Below are 27,671 nucleotides of genomic sequence, written 5' to 3'. Positions count from 1 at the left end.
TGTTGTAAGAGCAGGCCTGAACAATTGAAGGCCATAGTAAAGAAGAAAAACTGTAAGCTGGCAATGGTATGACCAATAATTTACTGTTCTTTTTACATGCTTTTTATAGTGTATACTAAGAACAATAGCTGTGCACTTTGATTTCCAAGAAAGCTTAAACATTGCCAAAATGTTGTGTTGAGCTCCAAATTTCTGAATTCCACAAATCTGGACATTTGTTTTTATTTCTTATTGTTAGCCAGGGGCATGCTGGATATGATCAAATTCTCATGGTACAAAACAGGATTGAATCCAAAACATTGCTCCAATTTATATAGCCTTCCAGCAGTCTATTGGCAAAGCACTTACTCTAAGAGATGGAGAGAATGTTTGCAGTGTTCATGTTTTTAGAGGCACACAATCTTAGAGTATGCCATTGAAACTGAAATCTGCTTACAATGCAAGTATGATGAACTTGTAGCCCTGAAGAACAGTGTAGATTACCATAGAAGAAGTATAGATTGTTCAGACTAAGTTATGTGTAATATCCTAGCCATTGTGTAGAAAAAAAGAAAAAAAAAGAAAAACATGTGCCTGATGCAAGTGCATGACTTGCATTGCATGCTTTCTAGGAATTCTTTTATCTCATCTTCTTCTTGCCTAACCGTTAACTATTCCAGAGTCCTATTTGCGTTTTAGATTTCCAGCTAAATTCTTATCTAAAGTCTAGTGCAATGGTATTGCATGCAGCCAAGAGGGCTGAACATCAGAATCCTAGAAGAATTTTACGAAAGTTCTGGCACAACCACAATGCGTAGCAGCTCGTACACACAGGGTGCTAAAGCCAAACACGTAGGTGGATATGTGGGAAGAAATGGGTTGAAGGTCTCTAATATATGTATCCCCTGAGTTCTATATAGTAAGACCCTCATCTGGTTCACGGAGGCAGGTTGTCATGGTAATAGAATCCGTATGTATCCTTCAAATCAAGTATTAGCCGCAAACAAAATAAAATAAAAAATAAAATAAAATTCAAACCTAAACTTCAATAAAATATAACTGAAGAAAATACGTGTAATCTATAGTTATTCTAACAAAATGTTCCATCTTCTCCAAATATAGCCAGTGCGTGTTCTAAACGTGCAGGCCGGTGCACCCTTCCTTGCCTGCCATGAATGTCCATGTGTAAAAATCATTACCTTCTTACTGCACTGAAAGACATTCATTCGTGGGCAACACTGACATCATCGGAACGTTTTACTAATGGGCTGTAAGGACCGTAATAGCTCAGGAAATAATAGGATGAAGTGTAATGAAGCTACTATGGAAAGCTTTGCTGGTTCGTGTACGGATGGGCAGCAGGTGGTTTCTGTTTCTTCGCGTCTGAAGAATCCTTAACCTCTCCCTCCCACGCACACCCTACGATCTTGGCTTGCGAGCTGAAGTGCTCACAGCCACTTAGAAAACGGAAACTAGCAAAAGAAGTCACAATATATCTCCCATTTGGAGTTGCATTTTCGCGTAGGCTATTTGCGCTCCGTAGCCTGCACAGTGTGGGAAAGTGTTTCATCTGACAACTCGAGCAAGGAGAAATAAAAGAAAAGCGTCGCTTTGTGGGAACATCTGTGCGGAAGGTATGCTCTAGAAAGCTCTTTTACCAGATTATTTTATGGTTTGATGTGTCTTTCTCCTCGAATACGCAAAAGCAAGAAGTATTAATATTATGTGCAGTTGTTTACTTTTGGAATGGTTGAGTAACGTACTTACGAGTTAAAGAATGCACACATTTAATATGTTTTTCTCCGAAATATTTCGCTTTTGAAAGATCAGAGGACGCGTACTTCGGAGATTTATTTGGTGTCTTGCCATAGTTTCGTGTTAATTCGTGTGCTTTGGGCTAGATCACCGTCGACTTCTCTTGTGCCTGTGATACTCAGTCGTGTTCTAATTATGTTCTGCAACAGGGTGTTTTCCATCACCTTAGTCGCGTATAAACTCATTCATAAATGAACATAGTTTATACAAAAATACACGTCTGGATACACAAGACTATGTTTAGACAAAAACACAATGAAAAGTATCATGTACATCATTACAAAACATGTCCATTTGTTTCAGGTGCAACATTCCATTTAAAATGTCCCGTCGGGAAACAGAGCTTACTGTATGTAGTTGGCTACATTTATGATGCGGTGAAGTTGTTTAATGTTCCTACTTATTGTAAAAATGTGTGCCTCTTGTCAGGAAGAAGATAGTGTAGGCTAATTGGTTACTTGAGAGTATGCAGCATGTCTCAAAGGTTTTGGCAGCTGACAGAACTTCTGATTGGCTTCAGAACATATTTAGTTTAGTTAAGTAGCATCTTCGCTGCAATCTGTTCTCGTGGCGCTGGAATATAACGTGACTGTCCGTTTTTGTCGTAACGTCTGTTCTCGGCCAGGTGACTGCTGGGTTGTGGACAGGGGGCTGGGGAGGGGGGATGTACGCGTGACCTGGTCGGTGTCTTTGTAGTGCTCAGCCCCCCAGCATGTGCTCCGTTGGTTGAACCCCACTGCATTGGGAGGTCAGGTCAGTCCTTTTCATGTCTGCCAGTGTATGATTTCGGCACAGAGGTGTGTCCACTCACTTGGACCCTCAGCTATCGCAGAAAGGTAGACGGCGCCAGACTTTGTGCCACGCGTTGGACTGTGCCCAAGAACCGAGAACCATGAGTGGTGAGTAAGGCGTTGTTTCAGAGAGAGTGGCTGTGCCTCCAGTCAAACAGCACTGTGTGTGCGTGCAGGGCTGCAGATCAGTTCGTGCCAAGCTTCAGTCTGATACATCTTACGCTTTTAGAGGATTTGCTTGCTTGCTTGTTACACCTATAGTCTATGCCAGTTATATATGACTAATGAATGCCATGCAGAATGGCTTTCCTGTATTTCAAGATACTGCCCCTGAGAATTTTGATTGTGAAATGTGAAATGGTTTTCCTTGTGGTAGACAGAGCCCTTTTCTGCATATTCTTTTTACTTTTTTTGCCACTGAGATGAGACTTGGGAAAGAAGCGGATGAAATGGAAGATGTCTCACAGGTCGTACAATATGCATATGTAAGTTATAAGGGCCAACATGTCTTGTGTTTTTTTTTGCCAGTTAGTAGTACTCTTGGCAAATGCCCAGCCTCTAATCAGCACTATAAAAATCACATTCCGCTTTCCCAGTGCTCTGGACTCTGGTGCAGCGGGGGTCTTTTTAACAGGGGCGTTTGAAGTGCCTCTGGGCTTTCTTTCCCAATAGATGTGAAATACCATCCCTGTACACAAATTAAGGTCATGCCCATGTAGAGAGAGAGAGGAGAGAGAGAGGCAGAGTCAGAGAGCGAGAGGGAGAGAGGAGAGAGTGGCGAGAGAGAGAGAGAGAGAGAGAGAGAAAGAGAGAGAGAGAGAGAGAAAGTCAGAGAGAGAGAGGGAGAGAGGAGAGAGAGGCGAGAGAGAGAGAGGAGAGAGAAGGAGATTGAGTGGTTTAATTGGCAAGTGGCAACGCATATGGTTTTTCGATTGCTCCTGTTTATGATGTTTACAGCAAGGGTGGGATTAAACTTGAATTAATCCACAATACATAATACTAATTTATTAATGAAGGCACGGCAGTAGATGGCAGTCGATTATCCACAATGGATTGTATTGTAATCATCTATCCCGAGAGCTTCCCCACGCCCTGGTCACTAGGGTCCTGTAGCAGGTGTCCGCTTTGAGAGCGACGGGCTGCAGAGCTGTTTACAAACTGTCCTCGGCTCCTGGGGGAGAGGGTTTCGACACCCCTGGGAGGCCGACGCCTCGCTGGCAGACTCCAGCCAGTTCCTCATGCAGGTTTAATATGCCTCTCCTGGACGTCGGAACAGGGACTGCCAGCGATGCCATACCGGGGACATTATATATTATATTATTAGATTATTACATACCCGCACGATTGTTCAGTTAGCCCCTTCCGTTCAGCCAGGTCCAGACCTTAAGCACGGATGAATTCTGTTGTTGCTCAATGTTTTCCAAGGTCGTCAAAGACTGTAATATTGGGCATGTGCATCGTTTCTGGCTTTGTGGGTAATTTTATGGCTCGTCCCAGGGGTAGAATCCAGCTATGGCCAGCTTGAAATACCAGCTACCATCTGTTTCAAAACATAGCTTGAGCTGGTCAAACCATGTTGAGTATGGAGCAGGTCTGAACAGGTCAACCAGCTTTGAGCTGTTTCAAAACGTAGCTTGAGCTGGTCAAACCATGTTGAGTATGGAGCAGGTCTGAACTGGTCAACCAGCTACCATCTGTTTCAAAACATAGCTTGAGCTGGTCAAACCACGTTGATTATAGAGCTAGTCTCAATGGTCAACAATCATAAAATACAATCATAAGATGAATTCAGCCATTCTTCAAAAATTGCACAAAATATCTATATCATACCCACTTGTTGTGGATTGTGTAGAGCACAAAAAACCTGATCCCTGGGCCCGTTTTGTAAGCTGGTTTTCTTTCCTACCATAATTGCAAATATGAATAGTAATGAGCTGTTTATTGTTTTCATCTGACACTTCTACTTGTGGATGATTTACCTTCCTCAAGGATGATTTGCATTCTGTGTGGCTTTGTGTGTGATTAAAAAATATATGTTACACACTCATAGCCCAGGACTTTTAATCAGACAGATCAAAAAATGCTTTCATTTTCTGCAATGTGCTGTATGATGAGAAATTATTCATTTAGAAAGGGGTTACAGTTGTCTTTCATTGACAGAAAGACTGGTGAAGTAATTGGGAATTAATTACTAAGTGCTGACAGTGTGGAAGAATTCAGTGACAAAGAAAATGGCAATGGGCCAAATCTGCATTGTTAGAATAAGTGAAATATTAAATTATATTTGAACTTAAAAAGCAACAGTGTTAATTAATTTAGATATTGGCATGCAGAGCAGATCACCAGGTCAGGGTTTGAAAAGCACAGCCAAGATGGATGCCCTTTGTATCATTGTAAAAGCCTGTTATCCTCTTCAGATATATATATATATTTTAAAAAAATATAAAGCCTCAATCAGGGGCAGTAGCACAATGGAATGCTTTCATGCACTTAAAAATCAGGCTTTTTTTCTTCATTTTTTTGAGGGCTTTGTTATGTGGTGAATGTGAATTGTATCTCACAGTAAACCAACTCTTCAGTTATTCCCGCTACAGCACTCATGTGCACACTTGTAATAGTGCAAATGAAAACTAATTTGTCTAATCAACAAGGAAATGATTGGATATTACTGAATCAGCACTGAAAGTGGTAGCAGCAATCATCAAACTGACAGTAACGCAAAAAGCACACAATGCGTATCCTTAAGTGAATAGGCTACAGCAGAAGACGACCAATAAGTCAAAAAAATAAGTCTAATACATGCCTAATAATGTGCTCACTGAGCAGGACTAAGCCTTTTCCAACAATTGGCGATCATTAGCAGATATGCAGAGTTCATTGACCTGCCTCTGTGTTTCTGTGAGAAGAGCCAGACATCATCTTTGAGGGTCATCAACATTGTGCCAGAAGTTATTATCAGAAACACACATGGAGTGGATTATGATAAAGCCCTGGCTGGGCCAACGTTCAAAAGGAAAGACGTGGACTTGAGTGCAACTTTGACAGCTAATGTTTTTTTTTTTTTTTTTTTTTTTTTTTGGAGAAAGAATGATTCCAAAACTTTATTCTCACAGTACAAGAATGATAATCAGTCGCAGCTATGTGCAGGGCTGGAAATCGCCGGAGCGGTTCAGACGAATGGCGAGTACGAATTAGAGAGCACTAGCTCGTTGGGCGAGTGGTAATTAAAAAGTATGTTAGGGACTACAAACGGAAAATCATGCCAAATTGCGTATTCATGTCTCGTTTCTATACGTTGACGTGTGCCTGTGGTGTCACCTTAAATGTTACAGTCTCTCCCTGACCCGCTTTCTCCTTGGGCTGGGGTTTCCCAGTCAACCATCCATCCATCCATCCATCCATCCATTATCTGAACCCGCTTATCCTGAACAGGGTCGCAGGGGGGCTGGAGCCTATCCCAGCATACATTGGGCGAAAGGCAGGAATACACCCTGGACAGGTCGCCAGTCCATCGCAGGGCATCAAGTTGAATTCGGTATTCAACACTGTTCTGTAGCGTGATTGCTTTAACTGACAAGACTCGTAAAAAGTGTTTTGTTTCGTATCCATGACGGCATTAATTGCTATGAAATGCTTTGTTTGTTTTCTAATATTCCGCCACAACCAGTCCTACACCAAAGAATCTTCATCAAAAGTGAGTATGAGTGAGGACATTTCAGAGGATGTGGGTCTGCAACCTTGGCTGTATCCAAAACAGCCTCCTATTGTGTCCTCAACTGTACTTATTTTAGTACTTGGTATGAGAGGAGCAGACTATGCAATGTTTTAAATATTTATTTAAAACACTATCCCTGTCCTCTTTGTACTTTGTTCCCGGTTTTCACTCAAACTGTCCTCCCCTTTATTGCTGTTGTGTACTTGGTGATAGTTATGTGCACATAGTGTCCTCTAGCCCCAGAACGGATGTGCTTGCTCCCCCAGTTTCGCACGAGTCCCGCCTCCTGGACCAGGTTCTGGAGCTGATTATGAATGAGAAGCCCTCGAATGCCAACAGCCTGTTCCTGAAGGAGGACTCCGAGAAGCCACACCTCCGTGACCGCGGCCTCCAGCAGCTACGCAGGGCCATGCAGAAACGCGCGTCCAGCACGCAGAAGAGGATGAGCTGCATCACGCGCCAGAGCGTCAGGAACTTCCTGCGACGGAACGCCTTCGTGCTCTTCACTGTGGCCGCCGTCGCACTGGGCGAGTGACTTAGGAGGACGTCACCCAACACACACGTGCACACACGTACACGTCACCCAACACACACGTACACACACGCACACGTCACCCAACACACACGTGTCATCTAACACACACGCAAACTTCACCCAACACACACATGTCATCTAGCACACACGTACACATACACACACGCACACTTCACCCAACACACACGTGTCATCTAACACACACGCACACTTCACCCAACACACACGTGTCATCTAACACACACGTACACGTACACACACACACACACACACTTCACCTAACACACATACACGTACACACACACATCATCTAACACACACGTACACACACACTTCACCCAACACACACATTAACACACTTCAGCCTACACACACACACACTTCACACACTTCACCCAACATACACGTACACACACACGCAACACACACGTATACACCCACTTCACCTAACACACACTTACACACACTTCACCCAACACACACACACACACTAACACACTTCACCCAAAACACAAGTACACATGCACACACACAAACACACACTTCAGCCAACACACACACACGCACAAATACACACAGATACTTCACTCAGCATACATACATACACACACCCAGACTTCACCCAACACACACACATGCACCCTTCTCCCAACACACACACATGCATGCATGCACATACAAACATATACTCACACACGCTTACACATACAGCTCGCTTTGAAGATTCAGCAGTGGAACTCGTGAAATGACTGAATGATGTTCTTTGGCAGACTCGTAACATCTGTAACTCAGTAAATCTATCCCCACACACATACTTACATTACATAATCGTGTTTTGGGTGTGTTCTGGAGTTCTCCATTTTTACTCATCTGCTCTTACTTTCATCCATTATTTGCTCAGGGGTCATCCTGGGTTTCGCTGTCCGTCCGCGTGAGATGTCCCTCAGGGAGATCAAGTACTTCTCCTTCCCGGGGGAGCTTCTGATGCGGATGCTGCAGATGCTGGTGCTGCCCCTCATAGTCTCCAGTCTGGTTACAGGTAACAGCTTGGTCCACATCGTCTTGTATGGCTACAGGTAACAACTTGGTCCACATCGTCTTGTATGGCTACGGTTAACATCTTGACCATTACAGCCCTGTCTAGCTACAAGGAAAGCACATTCACCTGGTTAACATGAGTAATAGTGCCCAGACCTGGCTAATAAGCATTCCCACACCAGCGAGTAAACACGCAAAATCACGTACACAGCTCTGTCCTTACGACTCACTCAGCTTGGTCCATATAGTGTTGTATGATTTCAGCATGGTCCTTGTGCCCCGCTGTGGTTACAGATATCAGATTCGTCCTTAATATGGCCTGGTCCCAGCAAATATGAGTTATGAGTGAGACATATTTCACACATTAGAATTGTAATAGTCTTTGTTACCATTCATTTTTCACCTTGCTATGACATTGTTTATTGTTATTTTTTATACTTTGGCTGTGTCTGCCTACTTGTTTCGGCCCTATAAATAACTTTGTGTGAAATTCGCTAGCGTGGTGTTGAGCACAAATCATTTCCAAGTGATTCCAGAGATGCTCCGAACCCACTTGTTCTGCAGGGATCTCCTCTCTGGACAGCAAAGCCTCGGGCAAGATGGGCGGCCGGGCGGTGGTCTACTACATGGTGACCACCTTCATCGCTGTCTTCATCGGCATCGTCATGGTCATCATCATCCGGCCAGGGAAAGGCAGCAGGGACAGTCCAGCGCCCTCTAGTGGCAACATTGAGCCGGTACAAGCTGCGGACGCTTTCTTGGATCTCATTAGGTATACATCGCCCCTCCCACTGTTGTGCTGATGGACATGCGATAATGATAAGCATGCGTCACTCATGAGTGAAATACATTAGCATTACTGTTGTTTTATTGTCTGCCATTTTGTCTTGCAGGAACATGTTCCCTCCTAATTTAGTGGAAGCATGTTTTAAACAGGTAAGGGCATTTACTGGTCGTAACCATAACCATAACCACACAGCTGTTACACCAAAACTGTGCATGCTGGTTGGGTGTCATGCGTTTGCTCTCAAAGCCCATTTCTACTGCCATAGGCAAATAAAATATATAACTATCACATAATTATAACATATAATAACATATTCTTCATGAAAAACAGTTTCCACCTAAAAAAAAAAAAATTTACAGTGCAAAACCCCAAAGATAAGTGAATGAGGTTTGACTAATTTCAAGATTTTTCAACACGGTAAGAAAGTTTCACTTGTCGTGCTAATATTTTCTACTTCAGAGTAAAAAAGTCTTATCACAAGACAGACTTTTTTTGCAGTAAATGGTAAATGGTTGGCCTTTATATAGCGCCTTTATCCAAAGCTCTGTACAATTGAGGCTTCTCATTCACCCATTCAGACACACACAGTCACACACCAACGGCGATTGGCTGCCAAGCAAGGCACCTACCAGCGCATTCAGGAGTTAGGTGTCTTGCTCAGGGACACTTTGATGCACCCAGGTCGGGATCGAACCGGCAAACCGTCCGACCGCCAGACGACTGCTCTTACCGCCTGAGCCAATCACACCCCAGTGTAATTACAAGCATAGCCCTGACGTCTGACCTCTGCGGTATACGCATTCCAGTACAAAACGGTGTACACCAGACGGATCTACAAGAAGAACGTGACGTTGCTGCTCGACCTGACGGAGGCGGCGAACGGCACCGAGTCCCCGTCCCCGTTCCCGGCCAACGGCAGCAGAGTGCTGCAGACGGTGGAGGAGACGGTGGAGGAGACGGTGCCCGTGTCGGGCTCCTCCAGCGGGGTCAACGCCCTGGGCCTGGTGGTCTTCTCCATGTGCTTCGGCCTGGTGATCGGCAAGATGAAGCAGCAGGGCCAGGCGCTGCGGGACTTCTTCGACTGCCTCAACGAGGCCATCATGCGGCTGGTGGCCATCATTATCTGGTCAGTGCACAGCAAAACGTTTCGGTGCTAAAGGTACAGTCGATAAGATTTTTGTGTTAAGACGTTGTTACTAGACCATTGTGAATCCCTTCCTTTCGTTGAAAAAGGCTAACTGACATGTTGACTCACCCTCTGCCTGTGTTTAATTCGGGTTTCAAAATATACAGCTGATGGACCGACACTCAAAACATTGTATCGCTTTACAATAATTCAAGCTCATTGGTTGAAAATTGGTTCAAATTGCCACAGCCAATGGGGGGGGTCCATTTTCAAGGTCAGAGCATTCACAGAGAAGGCAGAGGGATAAACAGTGTTGTGGTTTGAAGGTGGTTTGTTGCTGCAACTAGTCTCTTGACCGTTAGAAGTCCGAAATTACCTATTGTACCTTTAAATCGACTCTTACATTTACACTGTTACAATGTATTTTATATTTTCAGTTTATTTCATATGTGATTCTTGAATGTTTTTTTTTTACAAACCACAGCGGACTGATTGTGGCCTCCACAGCTGCTGCTGGTCAGTTCATGTGGTTCTCTCTCAGAGCGGACGCCATTTTGCCTCCCCTTCCAGGTACGCGCCGGTGGGCATCCTCTTCCTCATCGCGGGGAAGATCGTGGAGATGAAGGACCTGGTGCAGGTGGGCGGGCAGCTGGGCATGTACACGGTGACCGTGATCGTGGGCCTGCTCATCCACGGCCTCTTCGTCCTGCCCCTCCTCTACTTCGTCGTGACGAGGAAGAACCCCTTCACCTTCATCGGGGGGCTGCTTCAGGCACTCATCACTGCCCTGGGGACCTCGTCCAGGTGGGCGTGGCTTCGCAGGTTTCTGATTGGCCCATTGTGTGCAGTTTCACAGACTGGCTGGAGCTTCTGGTTCTTAAGAGTAGTTTCCAGTGTTATGTAACAGTCTCAACATTGCCACTGTATGTGCTGTGATTTTTTTTACCCTTTGAAGGATAGGATTTTTTTCAAAATTCCAAGTCAGTGTTCTAGAAGTCCATTGCTTTTATTTACCTGTCGTGATTGTTTCTTCAGCGTTATAATGTTCGCTTAATGACATTCTGATCACACACACACATTCTGTGACCTTACAGTTTAAAGGGTCAGGTGGATGAAACTAGTTTTGTGTGTTACATGTTACAGGTGTTGGTACAGTATCAGTCTCGGTAGTTTGCTTTTGCGTGCCAGTTGCCCGGGTGTCGTTGGTGTCTGAATCCGCCACGCGTCTCCTCCAGCTCAGCCACCCTTCCCATTACCTTCCGGTGCCTGGAAGAGAACAACGGTGTGGACAAGAGGGTCACGCGATTCGTCTTACCCGTGGGCGCCACCATCAACATGGACGGCACTGCCCTCTATGAGGCTGTGGCCGCCATCTTTATCGCCCAGGTCAACGACATGGACCTCAACTTTGGCCAGATCCTCACCATCAGGTAAGAGTTAAGGGCCACCAATGCCTGTAAACCAGCCATCATCAAATCACGGTCCTCGAGGTCCAAGAACTGCTGGTTTTCCACCCTCTCTTTACCGGGGACAGTCTGGCAAAAAGTGTTCAGCTAATTACCTGGGAGAAAAGAAAACCATGGCCTGATTTGGATTCGAGGTCCAGATTTCATGATTGTTGTGATAAACTATTTATGTATACCAAACTACTGCTGTTTTAACTCTCTTATTAATGAAGGCAGATTGGCTTCAAAGGATGCAGCTGCCTTGTCATTGAAATGAGACTTGACTGGTAACACAAATACGTGAAGTGATCTTCACAGTGAAAATAACTAATTAAGCATGGACATACATTAATTCGACTTGCGTTTGAACATATCAGTCTCAAAGTGTATCTATTTTTATATTTAATATATTTTTAAAATTTCCCTTCCTTGGTTTCCTCTTCAGTATCACGGCAACCGCTGCCAGCATTGGAGCAGCAGGCATCCCTCAGGCTGGTCTGGTTACCATGGTGATTGTATTGACATCAGTGGGACTGCCCACGGAGGACATAACACTGATCATTGCGGTGGATTGGTTCCTGTAAGTCTCCTTAAATGTCACCGTAAAGCAGGCAGCTGCCAGCGTAGCACTTTGAAAGGCTACTGATGAAAACACTAAATGGCGGTGAATTCAATGTATAAATATTACATGATCTACTTGCTCAAGGGCCCAACAACTGTGCGGATGTTATCATGGCTATATCACTGCATTATCGGGGCTTGAACCACCGACCTTCCAGGTCCCAGTGATGTACCTCAGCCACTAGGCTACAGGCTGAAAAGTGCCTTGCTCGATGGTGTAGGTTGTAGGTTTTCACTCCAACCCTAAAAAATCTCATTCAACAACTTAAGATCTGCTTGAGTTGCTAATTAGTAGAATCAGGTGTGCCAAATTCCGGTTGAAGTGACAACATACAGGATGGTGGCACAAAGCATCTTTGTGACAGTCCTCTAGCAAGCCCTATGCAAATAAAATGGAATTGAATTCCCTGCCAAAAAACAGCTCAAGCTAGTTTTTGAAACAGCTGGTAGCTGTTTGACCAGTTCAGACCAGCTCCATACTTAACATGGTTTGACAGTATTTTGAAACAGCTGGTAGCTGGCCATAGCTGGATTTTACACCAGGATTGAATGGAACTGTCTCTGTGTTTTGGTGCAGGGACCGTTTGAGGACCACCACGAACGTGCTGGGCGACTCTCTGGGGGCGGGAATCATAGAGCACCTCTCACGGCAGGAGCTGCAGAGTCAGGACGCCGAGATCGGCAACTCGGTCATCGAGGAGAGCGAGAAGCCGTACCAGCTCATCTGCCAGGACAACGACACGGTCAAACACAGCAACAGTGAGACCCCGATGTGAGGGGCCTTCCCTGACCTTCTCCGCCGCTGCCACCAACACAACCAGCTGCACCAAACAGAATACAGGGGATGTGATCTGGATGCCTCACCAAGAAACATAACAGTCAACCTAGGGACTCGTGTTGGTTTTGATAGGCCAAACTGGGCACCAAACCGTTGGTCCAATTTGACCCTTTTTAAGATAGGTGATTCAAAAGTTCGACCACTTGTTGAATCCACCAATTATTATTTATTTAAGCCTGAAATTAGTTTCACAGACCTAGGCCAACACTTTTATTGTAGATTTAGTGCTTTGTGCCTGTCTCATTTTCGATTTTTCCAGATTTACATATTTTTTCAATATTGCAACCACAACCCACTCAACTTTTTAATAAGAAATAAAAGCACAGTAGAATGATTATACCTAATTAAATTAACCTTTTTTTGTCTCAAGCATGCAAGGTTCATCTTTGGCTTTAACTCATCATTGCTCTTAAGCTGTTCTTTTATTTAGATGTGGAGGTGTGGTAGCCCTGGTGGTGTGTGCCATATTAGCATTCATTGTGCTTGGTAATTTAAATTTTTCTCATTTTATCTTGCCAAAAAGCATCAATTTTCACACTCAGAAGTCAGTGTTTGGAAACAGAATCAATGATGTTAGTTGTGTTCTTATTGTGAATCTACCTCCAGCATTTTCTCAGTATTACTTTTTGAACACCTCCTCCAAAGTAAGACACCCCTTAACCATTTATTTCAAAACATTGACATACGTTTTAGTGTATAAACAGATTATTATTATTATTATTATTATTATTATTATTATTATTATTATTACTATCATTGTTATTATTATTATATTTACCATTTGAAATTATTGTACCATTTAGAGCATATTTGGCACAATATAGTGTATTTTATTTATCATACTTCACAATAATGTATAGTAAAATTACAAAAAGTGGGTACATTGATTTTAGCTGAAACAACAATCCACACACACACACACACACACACACCACAAATGAACACAAACAAATTAGTGGGGCTTCAAGTCTGACTGTATCTTGCCAACATCCGCTGTGCAGTATAGAGTTGCTGTTTAATTCATCATTAATAGGGAGGTCCCTTTCTTTTTAGCCGCAAGGTTTTGCAGCCTGAAATTAAGATGAAATTCTGACCCGACCAAGAATCACTCTAGGTAAACTTAACAAGGTAACAGGCTGTGAAATATTTATGATTACTGAGATAGGACTTCAGCAGTCATGATGGGGAAATTACCACAAACGTGTGGTTTAAGCCTAAACACCTTTGGCATCTACAACTCGACCAGGGATGGGAAACTCCAGTCCTGGAGGGCTGGTGTGCATGCAGAACTTTGCTGTCACCAGTTACCATGGTTCAGTCAGCTAATTAGCCATATACACCATAACCGATTCACTCATAAATTAGACCACAATAAAAGGCGACAAGACATTGAATTATATTGTATAATTTATCAGCTGCTGTTTATATCATGGAATGAGTCTATAAATTACAGATCATGTAAATTGCTAATTGCTAATGCTAATTACAAAATTAAGAGCAGAAGTAGGTCTGAAATCCAGAAACAGATACAGCCCTCCTTGCCCATCCCTGCTCAACTGAACTGCATGGGAAGTGGAACAGTTGCTTGCAATCTGTGAGAAAAGGAAACTTCTCTTTATGTTACAGTGCAGTTCTGGGGTCTCCGGCTTTGATTCAGAGGTTACATTTTCACACTAATTTGGTTTCAGCCTAATGTTTGGTGCTTCAACTAAATTCAACTCACTGTACTACAGGATTCTGATAATGAATAATTAACATCTCAAGCCTTTTCTTGGGCAACTATGTGCAGCAGGGTCTACTTAGTGCTTCTTTTAAATATAAATGTTATTTATTTTATTTATTTATAACTACAAATGTTCACAACATGTAACAAGACATCAATCCATAGTGGACGAGACTAACAAAATTATGTTTGAGTATGGCTTAACTGTCCATTATAATGTGCCAAATCTTTTTTCACCATAAGTAGTACACGTTTCTCTTTTGAGATATTAAAGGCATTATGAGGGTTTTTATGCAAATAACATGTTGCAGTCTATTAATTAATGAGTGTCATAATGAGAGAACACATTTTCTAGAGTTTTACAGGTGCTCTTAATTAATTTATATGTATTTAATTAGCATATTTTAACATTTTGTTTCAATGTTAATGGAAATGTATGAATCACTTTTAATTTCAGCAACAGAAGGAAAGGTGGCCAACTACAGTTAATCCTCATATCTGTGTCAATGACAGTTGCCAGTTAAGGAAAGCTTTTGGCATGAAAACATGAAGGTCACAGTGCTCAATCTGTGCTTGCATTGAGTGCGTTTGCAGAATAAGCCACGCAGTCAATCATATACAGCCCTTTACATGAGCATACCTTGCTAATGTGCTACAGGCGTTAGCATATACTACAATATGTTTTAACAGCAGTATCTCTGAACCATGTTTGTTCATTCTTTACTGGGTTTCATATTTTATATTTGTTTGTTTAAAAAAAATGTTTCGATCTATATCCTTTATTTGACTTAACAACATGTTTCTCACCGCAGTCTTTTTTGTTGTTGCTTGTGTCCAAATTGGGGGGTTGCTTCTATGCACTGCCTCAATCGTTAAAAGTTGTAAAATATGGTGGTATTTTTCTTGGTTTTTTTTCCATTGAGAATTGTTACACTAATAGTTTGCATCTATGAATGTTAAGTTTAATGTATGAAATGTATTTGCCCCTTTTTTAAATCAAGGGTGAAAAACTGACAGGAGTCGTAATGCAGCTTGTAATTTTGGTGTCAGTTGCGTGGGTTGACAGTGATTGTGGCCTGGCTTATATAATATACTGGAAAGCATTTAGTGTTAAATTATGACACCAAGAAATCAATAACAGGCTGAAGGTAGTACTGCATTTAATTTGGTGTATGTACTAAGTGGTATGGTTTGACACAAAGCATTATTTAATATATTTGAAAATGTTTGCCATACATTTTGTGTGTAGGATTGATCATAGCAGTCTCTTAGCGATCCCCATAGTGATCTGCTCAAAGTACACACTTGCTGTATTGTTACACAAATTGTGCCCATTTTCTGACATTACAAGAGTGAGGCACACACACACACATTCACACACACACATAGAACTTCTCTTTTGCCTCTCTGTGAACCAATTGATTCCAAATCAGCAAAGTAGTTTCCCAAAGTACTTCCTTGAGTTTCCTTTGTACTGTTATTTTAACTGACAAGCCCCTTTGCTGGTCAACCAGCTGTAAGCTTGCACAAATCTTCAGAAGCTTTGCACTTGAAGTGCAATTCTGGGAAAGGTCATATGTTTTAGTATTATAGCTAAATACTTTCTGGTAGATTTTATCAGCCTCTTGCTTTTGAATTGGATGGTTTATTTATTTTTTTGGTTATTGTGATTCATATTTTTGCAATTTTCTGGTAAGACTCTTAATCTTATTACTTTTATCTTATATTACAAATTTGTTCTGACGCCAATAGGTGAATGTGAATGTATGTATCTATGTCAAGACAAGGACAATACTGAAAAAAGATCCAAAACACATTCTGTATGTTGGGTTAAAAATTCCAAACAGATGAAACTCTTACTTCAGTAAGAATGTATGATTTGTCAAACCTTTCCTTTACATGTTTTCAAAAAGTGGTTTTGTTTGTAAATGGGGGTTTATATTGTATATACAGTAATTATTCGTGAAAATTGCCAGAGTACGATGTGTAAAAGGGTTTAGGATTATAGAATTTCTGGTATTGGAGGCCATATATTAATTTGTAGTAAGGGCTGAGTCATTCTTATTTCTGCTCTTTGGTTAAATGGGACTTACTTTTGCTCTGATGTTGTTTGTGACTTGTCTTCCACATTTTATTGTGGACAGTTTTCAGTGCCAATATTTTCAAAGATTATGTAAAAATGTTTGAACCAATAAATGGCTCAGGAATATAAATTGTTTGTTTCTCTTATATATTACATGGCTGCTTGTAAAAGAAAGGTGATCTTGTTAAGTCTGCTGAGTGCTAACAGAGATTACAATAGATTAAAAATAACTATCCACATTTGATTCATTTTTTTTATTTTCTAAAAAAAAACAACTCATTTTCAGCCATAAAGTTTTACACATTTACACATCTGTACAGCTTTGCAAAAGATAAAATCCAGATCTTATATTAATATATATAGCTATTTACATATCATACAATGGCACAGGAAATATACATGCATACATGTCACTCAGAGGTCTCAAATGGAGAAGCCATCCGCACGTTGTGCCTGGACTGTGAATCCCAACGGCCACACGACAGACTGGCTGTAATAGTCCACAACAGACTGTCTATATTTGTCCACAACAGACTGCCCCTGTTGTAGATGCCTTAATGCTGGGACTACTGTACAATAAGGAAAGTAAGAATATAACTAGTTTTCATGACATGGACACCTTCCCTGTTCTATTTTACCAGTGCACGCATGGGCTGCACGACCCCGTTGCGCGTAAACGCCAAAGTCAACCACCAGGGGGAGCCTGTCAATGGCAGCCGCAGCTCCCCGCCACCATGTCGTCGTACTGCTTCAGCACCACGTTCTCGTCGTCGTCGAAGTAGAGCAGGTTGATGGAGAAGAGCTTGTCGGGCACGCAGCAGGGCGTCTCGATGCCCTTGGTGAGCTTCAGGGCGTTGATGATGGACTGCACGGTGGCGTGGTTGGTGGGCCGCATGTTCTGCCCCAGGGGGAAGGGGCACGAGCCCTTGCAGTGGTAGGCGTTGTAGCCCCGCGGCGACACGATCCAGCCGGACCAGCCGATCTCCTCGAAGTCCACGTACAGAGGGAGGCGCTGGCAAGGCATCTGCTGGTCGTCCTCGTAGTCCAGGGAGCGGGCACTCCGCTGGCCGCCTAAGGGCTTTGGAGCCAGGGGCAGGCTGGGAGGGGCTGGGGTGTCACTTGAATCTAAGGGTGAAAAACAGGATTAAGCATCAAAAGAATTTGGGCAACAACACTACATTTTATACATATACACTACTTTATATATACACTGTCCATACAGAGAAGAGTACAATATTAAAAACGGCACTGATCCTCACATCAAATGACAGTGACCATGTTCAGTATTATCACTGTCCAGATGTTATGGTGAGGCTGGGCTCAGTATAATCACTGTGTGCTGTGGTTGGGCCCAGTCCCGTACCTTTCAGCGTGTTCTTCAGCGAGGCAGCCCTCCGCCCGTCGTCAGTGAACAGCACCAGCATGGGCTGCTTGCTCTGGTGGTGGTGGCGCCCAGAGGCGAAGCGAATCAGCTTAGAGTCCATATGGCTTCCCCCCAGCGTCCGCACCGTCACCAGCAGGCCCAGGTTACTGCCCTCGTCCGCCATCCAGGAGCGCACCTTAAAAACACAATAAACTGTTTAGCACAACCCCGTATATACAGCCACTGGTGTGTGTGGAGGCTGGAGGGGTGCATGCAAGGTGTACGTTGTTCGAGGTGACAAAAACAATGTGAAAATTAAAATGGCGACTGGAGATAGATGGGAAAACTTACGGCTTGTGTGATGGAGAAAACTTCCCAGCCACTGGAATGGACAGGGAGCAGCCTTGAAGCCAGCAGTTTCTTGCCCTGGGATGCATTCCCTTGCTTGCTTTCAAGGAGCTGGTAAACACTAATCTATAGACAGAAACAAACTCACGGTTAATATTCATTGTAGGGTTATACCTTATAGCATTCACATTCAGTTCAACCACTGTGCTACAAATCACAGAACAGCTCAACTTTTCCCATTCAAAAGCCTGACGTACCTGGCAAAAGTGATGCCTGTTGAATGACAAGGAAGCCAGGGGTCTCAATTTAAACAGGTGGAGTTCTGCAGTCAAGACCTTCTCCGTTCTGGCAACGTTAGACAAGTTGAACATGAACTGGATTTGTTCACTGTGCACTGTAAGGAAGAGTGGAAGAGGGTGCAAAGTTAGAGGCCGTGTTGTCGCAATCCTCCATATACAACACGCTAAAAATTACAGTCCAATGCTAAAACATTCTTAAGCTATGCGCAGGTATTTGTTGTCCATTAGAGTAATAAAAGCAACATCCCACATGAAGAATTGTACACATATAAACAAATTGACAAATCACGACAAGTGTATTTCCCAGACAATCTAACAGGCAATGGAAGTGTTATCTTACGTTTATCGAAGAAACTGCGAACCGTGTTTCCCTCCAGCAAGTCAGGGTCCTTGGTAACGCCATCAACATCCGCGACTGTGTTGTACAAGTCAAGCATGTACTGTGGTGGCTGCTTCTGGAGACCATGCATGTGAGGTGGCGCTTCCATTCCAAAAACTTCCAAAAGCCTTTTCAAAGCTTCCGAGTGCACCTCTTTAGCTTCGTCCTCAATAGTAAAGCTGTTTTCCAAGTGGTTCTTCGACGGCCTAGCGATGACAGTGCTCGCCAGAGCGGCAATGATCAAGGCGGCGGTTAACATATTCGAACAGTAGCTTTTCAGCTAAACTTGAACAAGATCCCAAATGATGTAGCTGCTGTTCCCAAGGCTGAGACTTCAGTGAATGGAAGAACTCCTGGTGCACGCAGCTTTATATCAAATGGCAAAGCGTTGCCCTGGGTGTCTAAGCCCTCGGACAACAGCAATAAAAGATTCCATTAAGACGCAAATGCAAATCAACAATCAGTGTCTGTAAAGACAATCTAATGGCGGTGTTAACAAGGTGTGAACCTGATTGTAGGTGACTCAAATCGTTTTGTCAGTACGCAGTTATGCAGAGGTGGACATCACAGAGATTTTCATACCTTTGTTTAAGGTTTAATATCCCTACCATGAGTTATTATGAAAGCACATATAAAAGCACATGAAGATAACAGGGTGGTGAATTCATTTAATCTTTCGGGATAAAAGGCTTGCTCAATTCTATCAACCGACCACGTGAAAAACCTTTGTTGGGGACAAGGAAGTTTACTCACCCTGGGAGGCTAACTTCCTCTAAATGGATCCATTAATTTAGACAAACAGGGGGCTAATGTCTTACAGGAACGCCAATTACGTTGATAAACATATACGGGAAACGCTTTTCGGCATTTCAGGGATATACAACATAATGTGTTAATACTAACCGCCATTTGCATGGTCACCTGGTCAAACACAGCTTTGTATGATACTGTGCTGGGGGAATCCTGTCAAATACGACTGTCGCTCTTTATAAATATAGCCTACATGTATTGTCAGTGTTTGGCTTTAAATACATCATTGGTTGGGTTGCCTAATTTCTGCAGATCATTATTGCATCGACACAGTTCATAAGTCACATAATACGTAGTATAAAACATGACGGCATACTGGAAGATGTCATCAATTTTTTGGTTACGCTTCTCAAATGGCAGTCTGGCTTGCACATTTGGGCGAATATGCATCGGTCTCCGTTCTATACAGCGAGGTTCACTAACTGATTTTAATTCGTCTACAGGAACATAATGGACATAATCGATTGCTAATGTGCAGAGGTTGCACTGTGTACTGGAGAGGAACGGAAGCCGTGTCTCCCACCTTTCTGTACAACAATAACACACAAGTCGAGCTTTTTTTGTTGTATTTATCGCAGGTGATTGCTTGTTCAAAGTTCGTACTGTGAAAATTCGTTCATTCAGTGCGTTCATGGGGCAATGCTGCTGATATAGGCTACTTATATTTACCGCACGCAGCGGGTAATTATCTGCTCTGTTGGTTATTTGATTTGATAGGTTTTGCATGTAGCATTAAGATTGCCCTGCTATGGTAAATATCTCTTAATTTCATTATCATGGTTATGTATGGAGATCTGATTCACATGCTCAAGGAAATTATTGTTCATTTTGCAGATGAGGGATAGGATGGCAACCATATGTCCAAATGGAGCATTATTAACTTGTGCATATGACACAGAACTTAGGTTCCCAATAAAGCTTTGATATAAAACTGCATTTTCTTCGGGGAAGGAAACAGGTGAACATAAGATCAAAAACCAAAGCTTTTTCCTGCCACTTCTCTGTCACAGCTAACAAGTAATTGCCATTAAAAACATGCATACACTACTCCTTCTCTAACTTTGTTCGACAGAAGCAATATTAGCTTAGAGACAATTCAGGGAGAAATAAAAGCATATGACACCATAATGGGAAAACAAACAAATTGATTTAAACCCATGGCAATGAAAAATTACACGTCATTGATTATGATTTATTGAGGCATAATCGTCGCTGTGGATAAAAGCGTTTGCCAAAAGCCTGCAATATAATCGTCATATGATCAGTCTTATTTTTGACGGACATACGGAAATATAGGCCTTTATATTGGCCAGTTGAAAATTCTTTTTAAACGTTCATTTAAGTGGCCACCAAAGCTATTTGCACACTATTTCATAAAGATGGAGAAAAGGAGGCTGTACAGAATAAACAGCACAGCGAATGAGTTGGCAAAGATGTATAGATGGTCAGAAAATTATTCTGTAATATTACAATCGTTGTTCAGAGAAAAGTAATTTGTTTTCACCAAATATATAGATGTTACAATTATTCACATCCCTGTTTTCAATACTTTGTACACTGTCCCTTCACAGGGATAACACCAGTCACCTGTCTAGTGTTTTGTGAGATGAAAGTATTTGGGGATCTTTGACGATTTGCATCCTGTTGGTTTCAAATGAAAGTTCAGCATTGGTAGACCTTCTAAGCACAAAATTATTGTTTTGCAATCAACATCTCAGTCTACAGAGTTGAAACCCATTGAAGATTTGTTTGAATTGGTCCACAAATGCAGATGAAATGATCTTGAAAGATTCAGTATGGAAGAATGGTCAAGTGTTCTCCAATAGAAGATAACTCAATAGTGCTGTCATGAAAACAAGGGTGTGAATAATTGTGATTGTGTGCTATTGTATTAGAACATTATAAATGTATGATTTATATAGCTCATTATATTCATTTTATATAGCCTACATTGGACATCTTTATCAAGGCTGTGTATAACATTAGTGGGCACTGCATATACAAATTGTTCTGTACTTTACAACTATTGTATTGGTAACTATTGTTGTTGTTGTTGGTACTTATGGATATTAAAAGATAACCCATTAATAAAACACCTTAATTAATAATTGATTAGTTATTGATTTATCTGGAACAGCTTCCAGCTTTCCAGAGTTGTAATGAATCGTCCACTCGTGAATTTAAAATGTTCTCAAAATTTTATTTACAAAATTACTTTATATACATATCTTACATATTTTACAATAGTTTAAGGACAAATCTTGAGACAGAGCATAAAACTACCCCACATTTGTTCCTCTTCATTTGTGTATGTGTCTAATATATAATAAAAACTGTTACAACCTTCAGGCCTTTCAGGTTTTAGCCCTTAAAGTATTTTCCTCCTGGAAAACGTGAAGTGATTTTCAGCTACTAATGGTCATACATCTAGCGACAATGAGATAATGTCAGGAACCTTCATTTGGTTCAAAGTCCTCGTCAGCGAGCCTGCATGTGCGGAGTGCTCCAGTAGAGGGCGCTGTTTTCACTTCTGGCATTGGCAGGAAGAGATGGACAGGATGTTGCGGATGTGTCCAAGCCGGCTCCTGAACACATGGCTCTGGTACCCCACAGGAACACAGGAGCTGGACGCACCCTCCTCCCACATCAGACACTGGTCTGGATCAGTCGTGCTCCTAGGGAGTAACCAGGGAGAGAGTTAGGTCTGTTGCATTTTATCGTCAATGCATTTTATAATCAAGTGGATAGTTTGTCCGACCTCTGGAATTTCTCTCAGCTGCATTGACGCGGCTTCACTTAATCTGTCATTAGCCACCTGCTTAGGTGGTTTTAAGAGCTCTCCCGTTCGTTTGAATTCGCTATATAAATCAGATTTGGTTTTAAATTTAAGTGTATTTTCACCTTGGGGAAATGTCAGCGTTAATGAGAGAATAAACAGGGCAGTGTTTGCGGCCCGGCTTTATGGGCGTTTCACATGCGCGTGTGGGTGTTAAAGCAAACGGGACCGTCGGGAGAGGGGTGCTGAATCAGGGCGGGGAGTGCGGAAGGGGGGGGCCTGTGGCAGCTGTGCTTACCTGAGAAGGCATCGGTTTCCTGGCCCGCAGCTTCCTAAACATCTGCCAATGTCAATTTCCTGGGGAAAATTAGCAACACAAAGGCAGGGCAATCAGCTCACGGCGGGACGCCAATACGCACCAAGCACCCAATGTCTCCCACAGCTAGGGCTGGGGAAGATGGCATTTAGCATTTTAAGTGCTTTGATTCGGCACCTGGAGAGGCCATTTGTGTACACTGTCTTCACGCCTTTTGTTTAGGGAGTGGCAGACAGGGGATGCTGAAATAAACCATATTTGCATAAATTACCAAGATACAAAACCCGTCAGCCTAATATGATCAAATTATCCTTTTAATGAATCATTTATGCAGTATTTCCATGAAAGCATTAGATTTTATGTGATCAGAGGAATGTGAGCTGATGGCTGATCTGGTAATGTTATTGTGGCTGTGAATAAGGAAACAGATGTTTTTTTTAGAAGAACATCAATGTATGTGATATTCTTTTTCATTTTTTTATGTAAGGGTACAAACTGCTCTGAAATTAATTGAAAATGACATTATATCGGGTGTTCACATGTGAAATAACGTGTTTCATTTTTTTCAGCTGTTTGCATTGTATTTTCTTTTCTTTTGCATGTTTTCTGCAGCAAAAATGATGTCATAAAACATTCAGTGTAGAGACTAGTTACTGACTATGTCTTGCTGACTTTGTCTGCGTATGCATCTGTGTGTGTATGTGTTCGCGTGTGAATGCATGTATGTGTGTGTGAATACCTGTGGCATATTATTCGAACCAACTATAATTTCTTAACCCTGCAACCCAAATGAAACAACAGTGCAAAGCGGTGGAAAGCACCCCACCGCTGCCATTTCACAGCAGTGGAAATGACTCATTTGGCCGGTCTAGCACTTCATGTGTAGAATCAGCATGTTCTTCGCTTACACACACAAATGGCATTTTGGGACTTTGGGACTGACTGCTTAATGGACCAGATTTCCTTTTCCAGTGGTCATAATGTATTTTATTTCTGGAATAATGTAAGTGGTGATAGTCATATTCCCGAATGATTCCAGCTATGAGTCAAAAGAACCAAGGTTTCAGAACAATGTCCCTTTATCCGGGAGATTTGCAACCAAAATTTTAAATACTTTTGACTATTTATGGCTGATATTTATGGTTACGCACGCTGCCTCATTTTGGCTTTCACTTACTTCAAGTAGCTCGGCATGATTGCATGGATAACTCTTTTGTATATAAATATGTATTTAAGTAATTCATAAATAGAACAATGACTGCACATCTATTGCTGTTTTTGTAATTAACCAATGCATACACCAATCGTGTGCGCTCACATGATAATTAGGTTTAAAACATTTTTAAGTGATAGTGATTCAAATATTTCAGAAATATGTGTATTGGTGCTGTGAATACATATCTGAAATCTATTTGGGTATATCCTCCTGCCCCCTTTTTTACAGTGTCTTTTGTCTGCACCCCAGAAATGTCTTTAAAATATTGTTTTTTTGTTTTGTATTGAGGAAACCGTGGCTTACCTTAATCTTCTCTTCTTTTACTCCATTAGAGTTGTGGACAACTTCATAATGATATTCGATGTACGGTACCCTGTAGCAACTTTCTCTCAGCTCACAAGCACTCAGTGTCCGAATCAGCTCAAGTTTATCAGGAGTCTCCACCAGAGCTGAGTCAAATTTAACAGGGACGCAGGAGAAACCCTCTGCCAGAACAAAAAACAAAACAAAAAAAAAAAGATAAAATATGAGCAACACTAGGATTCTGGTTGCATTGCACTATAATGCTTGAAATAACTATGTAGGCTACACATCACTGAGATCAGCTATGTGACTTATTTATCGTAACATGACATAGAAGCAAAGTTTAAAGTGTGCTCAGAATATAAGTGCTTAGCTACAAATGCACTGTAAATCATTGCACTGAACTTCATACAATTCAGTGGTGTTGTTTACATGAAATACAATATAAGAATAATAAAAAACATATTCCTGTTTGCAGCGTCCCTTCTAAAGACAATAACACATTTAATAGCTTTCAACTTTTTTAATTAATGAATTCATTTTCTTGTTAATATACAGGCCTGTTGTTAATATACTGTTTAAATCGATGGTTCTCAGACTGTAGCCAAATGATCATCATGTTGAAATATGCACTTCAGCGGTAGGCCATGAAGATCATTAGTTTACACAACCCTAGTTTACACTATGCGTTACGAAAAGTATCCTAGATCCGTTATTAGGCGGCCATCTTGTATTAACTTTAAAGTTTAAAACGAAACGAATTATCAGACGTTTTTTCATGTTGTGTTTCTGTGTGTTACATTTGGCTATACAAACCTGGAAACTCCGTCGAACTAGAACACTTCCCCACGTCGACGACAGTCTCGTACGGTGTCTCAAATAAGTAGGTCTTCAGGGCGGGCATGCGAACGCATTGCTCCAGTTTGAGTTCGCAGTGACACTCGTCAATGACCTCTACTTCTCGTAGACCTTCCATCAGAAGCACCCGCTCCACACGTACTCCGGTCGGCTCACAGGTCGAAGATTTGCCGCAGGAGGGCACGTTACCCATACCCACGGCGTCAGGAGAAGCACGGTCGCGCAACTTGAAGTGGGAATAGAGTGGTTTAAAATATAGCGTATTTAAATCTTTCTTAGTTCTTAGAACATGTTAATCTCTCCAGATGTGCTGCAATCTTTAGATAATAATATTAACGATATGTATTGTTTTATATTCTGGTGGTAACATTATGATCTATATTGAGCCAAATCTACAGTTAGCCTATTCAAAAACATGTAGGAGTACCTAGACACTTGGTAGGATTCGATAACATTAGCACGATAGGATAAGGCATTTGTTATTCAGTATTTTTCAGTTTCTATAATCAAAAGGAGTACGTCCCAAATCAATGCAATGCATATACTGCAGTGTAATGTGGGGATTAAGTGGCGCCCCCGAGTGGTAGGTATGGTGATTGGCAGTAGCATGTGTTTACCTTTTTGCTCCTGAGGTAGTCCAGCATGGACGAGTGTTTTGAATATCCTGGCAGTCCATGTGAATTGGGTGTCCTCTGACCTCCGCCACAGGTGGGCCTGCACACACCAACGTCCACACTGACTGGACTACCAGAGATATCTGAATAAAAACAAAGACATCACAGTGACCAGCTTGAAATACCAGCTACCGACTGTTTCAAAACATAGCTTGAGCTGGTCATACCATGTTGAGTATGGAGCTGGTCTAACGGCTCGACCAGCTACCAGCTGTTTCAAGCTTGAGCTTTTTTTCAGCAGGGTAAACTAAACATAAATCATAAACATAAAGCCAACCGTATCCCTGGAGAATGAAACAACTTATGGCAATAGGCATTATTGTTCTGAAATGATGAAATTGGTGTGAGCATGGTGTTTTACAGAGTGTAATAAATAGATTGAGGACATTTCACAGTCAGACAATATCTTTTCAACAGAGGCAACTTGCTCTCTTCAGTTGAAGAATGTTACACCTTTACGGTCGAGAGATCTTTACCTTGCCCAACATAAATGAAGTGGCTTTGTCTCCTGCAGCAACTCCTTTCCGAGAACAGGTTTCTGTGGGCTGTACCCTTGACCAACACGGCAGTCGCTGAAAACACACGTCAACACTTTCACAAGATGCTTCAAATGACAGTGATTCCACAGCCCCAGCCAATACTGGCACTGAAACATACGTCAAAGTTTTTTTTCAACTGCTACCTCTGCATTCCTGTATAAACCTAACAGAATGTGACATGCCAATCAAAATTATCTCAAAATCTGTACGGCCTTTTTAAAGCCCTACCTGTTACAAAGTGTGTTTCGGGGAAGGTTTTCACTGGAATTTGAACTTCTTCATTGTTTACACTATACAGGGTGCTACAAGTTTTTTGCTCTTCAGATAATCGGAATGAATCTTATTCTTAATTTGTTTATTTAACAGGACAAATACATACAACATTGCTTTATATATAAAATACAGTAGATGCCATGCATACAGGTTTCTAGCCGTGGCTAATTTGCAACCCCTGTCCCGGGCCAGGCTTTTTAAAGTTAAAACAAGACGTAAAAAGAGAGGAGAGAGAGAGAAAATATTTGGCCATGCTTGTTATGTCTTAACTCACATATTGTTAACATTTATACTGAGAAACGGGTTTCCACACGTACAATTGTTGTTGAAGGTCGAAATCACTGTCAGACCTTTGCTGATAATCACACCTGTCATCTACACATTAGCCGTGGACCGGTAACCTTGAACTGTTGTCAGAAGGAATGGTAGGTAGAGAAAAGCACACTGTACTTACAGACTGGACGGAGGACAAACACAATAAGGAGCGCACACGTCTTCAGCACATCCATGGCAAACATCCCTGTGTCACCTTCCTCGCCGGGCTCTAGCAAGATCCAGAGTGCCCTTCCTTCCTCTGAGAGAGATATTTATACGTGGCCCCGGCACAACTCATGCAACAGTCACGAATGTGGCTGGGTGATGCTCCAAAGACGAAAAGAAAGAACTAATCAAATTTCCACTGAGGAGTGCCTTCAAGACGGTATTTAAGGTGGGGGGGCCCACATCAAAGGCGGTCTTCAGGGTATCAAGTTTTCACCTCGGCCCGGCAACCCTCCTGTTTCTGCCGGAGGATCCCAGCGGAGATGTGTGCTAACCTCCGCCTAATTAACTGCTTAAGCGGCTTTGGGTGCCTTAAGTTGTGCTCGCTCAAAGGGGGCAGAGAGCATTAATCATCTTTTATCTCAGGGTGAAGGTGTTTAGCACCTCCACTTGAAACAGAATCTACCCAGGCCAAGTAAACAGGATCAGCATGGGGCCGGTGGCTAATAGGGGAGGACGCCGCCTGGGTGTTTATTCAACG

General features: G+C 42.2%; 3 protein-coding genes across 3 annotated transcripts; 1 reads left to right on the top strand and 2 right to left on the bottom strand.

The window, feature by feature from the left end:
- Positions 1-1,500: 1,500 nt before the first annotated feature.
- slc1a6 (solute carrier family 1 member 6) lies at positions 1,501-12,920 on the top strand. Its single transcript, XM_061238117.1, has 10 exons — positions 1,501-1,613; positions 6,567-6,827; positions 7,737-7,874; positions 8,438-8,645; positions 8,767-8,809; positions 9,467-9,786; positions 10,357-10,590; positions 11,022-11,216; positions 11,677-11,811; positions 12,430-12,920. The coding sequence occupies exons 2-10, from the start codon at positions 6,611-6,613 to the stop codon at positions 12,626-12,628; spliced, it is 1,689 nt and encodes a 562-aa protein (XP_061094101.1). The 5' UTR covers positions 1,501-1,613; positions 6,567-6,610; the 3' UTR covers positions 12,629-12,920.
- Positions 12,921-16,887: 3,967 nt separating this feature from the next.
- Positions 16,888-19,210, bottom strand: admp (anti-dorsalizing morphogenic protein). The gene is made up of 5 exons (XM_061238118.1): positions 18,847-19,210; positions 18,465-18,601; positions 18,211-18,333; positions 17,860-18,055; positions 16,888-17,621 (listed from the first exon to the last, which is right to left on the bottom strand). The coding sequence occupies exons 1-5, from the start codon at positions 19,142-19,144 to the stop codon at positions 17,203-17,205; spliced, it is 1,173 nt and encodes a 390-aa protein (XP_061094102.1). The 5' UTR covers positions 19,145-19,210; the 3' UTR covers positions 16,888-17,202.
- A 3,009-nt stretch (positions 19,211-22,219) lies between these two features.
- pnhd (pinhead) lies at positions 22,220-27,168 on the bottom strand. Its single transcript, XM_061237787.1, has 7 exons — positions 27,105-27,168; positions 26,315-26,410; positions 25,782-25,921; positions 25,123-25,390; positions 24,307-24,488; positions 22,770-22,828; positions 22,220-22,370 (listed from the first exon to the last, which is right to left on the bottom strand). The coding sequence occupies exons 1-7, from the start codon at positions 27,166-27,168 to the stop codon at positions 22,220-22,222; spliced, it is 960 nt and encodes a 319-aa protein (XP_061093771.1).
- Between the last annotated feature and the right edge of the window lie 503 nt (positions 27,169-27,671).

Source organism: Conger conger, chromosome 4, assembly GCF_963514075.1.
Source record: "Conger conger chromosome 4, fConCon1.1, whole genome shotgun sequence".
Taxonomy (NCBI): domain Eukaryota; kingdom Metazoa; phylum Chordata; class Actinopteri; order Anguilliformes; family Congridae; genus Conger; species Conger conger.
Note: the sequence above shows the minus strand (reverse complement) of the source record. Positions and strands in the feature narration are given on the sequence as shown.

Excerpts from the sequence above, each read along its gene's own strand:
- slc1a6 (XM_061238117.1), top strand. The coding sequence starts at position 6,611 with ATGAATGAGAAGCCCTCGAATGCCAACAGCCTGTTCCTGAAGGAGGAC. Across the intron at positions 8,646-8,766 it reads GCTTTCTTGGATCTCATTAG|GAACATGTTCCCTCCTAATT; the intron begins GTATACATCGCC and ends TTTGTCTTGCAG. Across the intron at positions 10,591-11,021 it reads GCCCTGGGGACCTCGTCCAG|CTCAGCCACCCTTCCCATTA; the intron begins GTGGGCGTGGCT and ends CGTCTCCTCCAG.
- admp (XM_061238118.1), bottom strand. The coding sequence starts at position 19,144 with ATGTTAACCGCCGCCTTGATCATTGCCGCTCTGGCGAGCACTGTCATC. Across the intron at positions 18,334-18,464 it reads ACAGGCATCACTTTTGCCAG|ATTAGTGTTTACCAGCTCCT; the intron begins GTACGTCAGGCT and ends TTCTGTCTATAG. Across the intron at positions 18,056-18,210 it reads TTTTCTCCATCACACAAGCC|GTGCGCTCCTGGATGGCGGA; the intron begins GTAAGTTTTCCC and ends TGTGTTTTTAAG.
- pnhd (XM_061237787.1), bottom strand. The coding sequence starts at position 27,168 with ATGTTTGCCATGGATGTGCTGAAGACGTGTGCGCTCCTTATTGTGTTT. Across the intron at positions 25,922-26,314 it reads CTTCATTTATGTTGGGCAAG|ATATCTCTGGTAGTCCAGTC; the intron begins GTAAAGATCTCT and ends GTTTTTATTCAG. Across the intron at positions 25,391-25,781 it reads ACTACCTCAGGAGCAAAAAG|TTGCGCGACCGTGCTTCTCC; the intron begins GTAAACACATGC and ends TCCCACTTCAAG.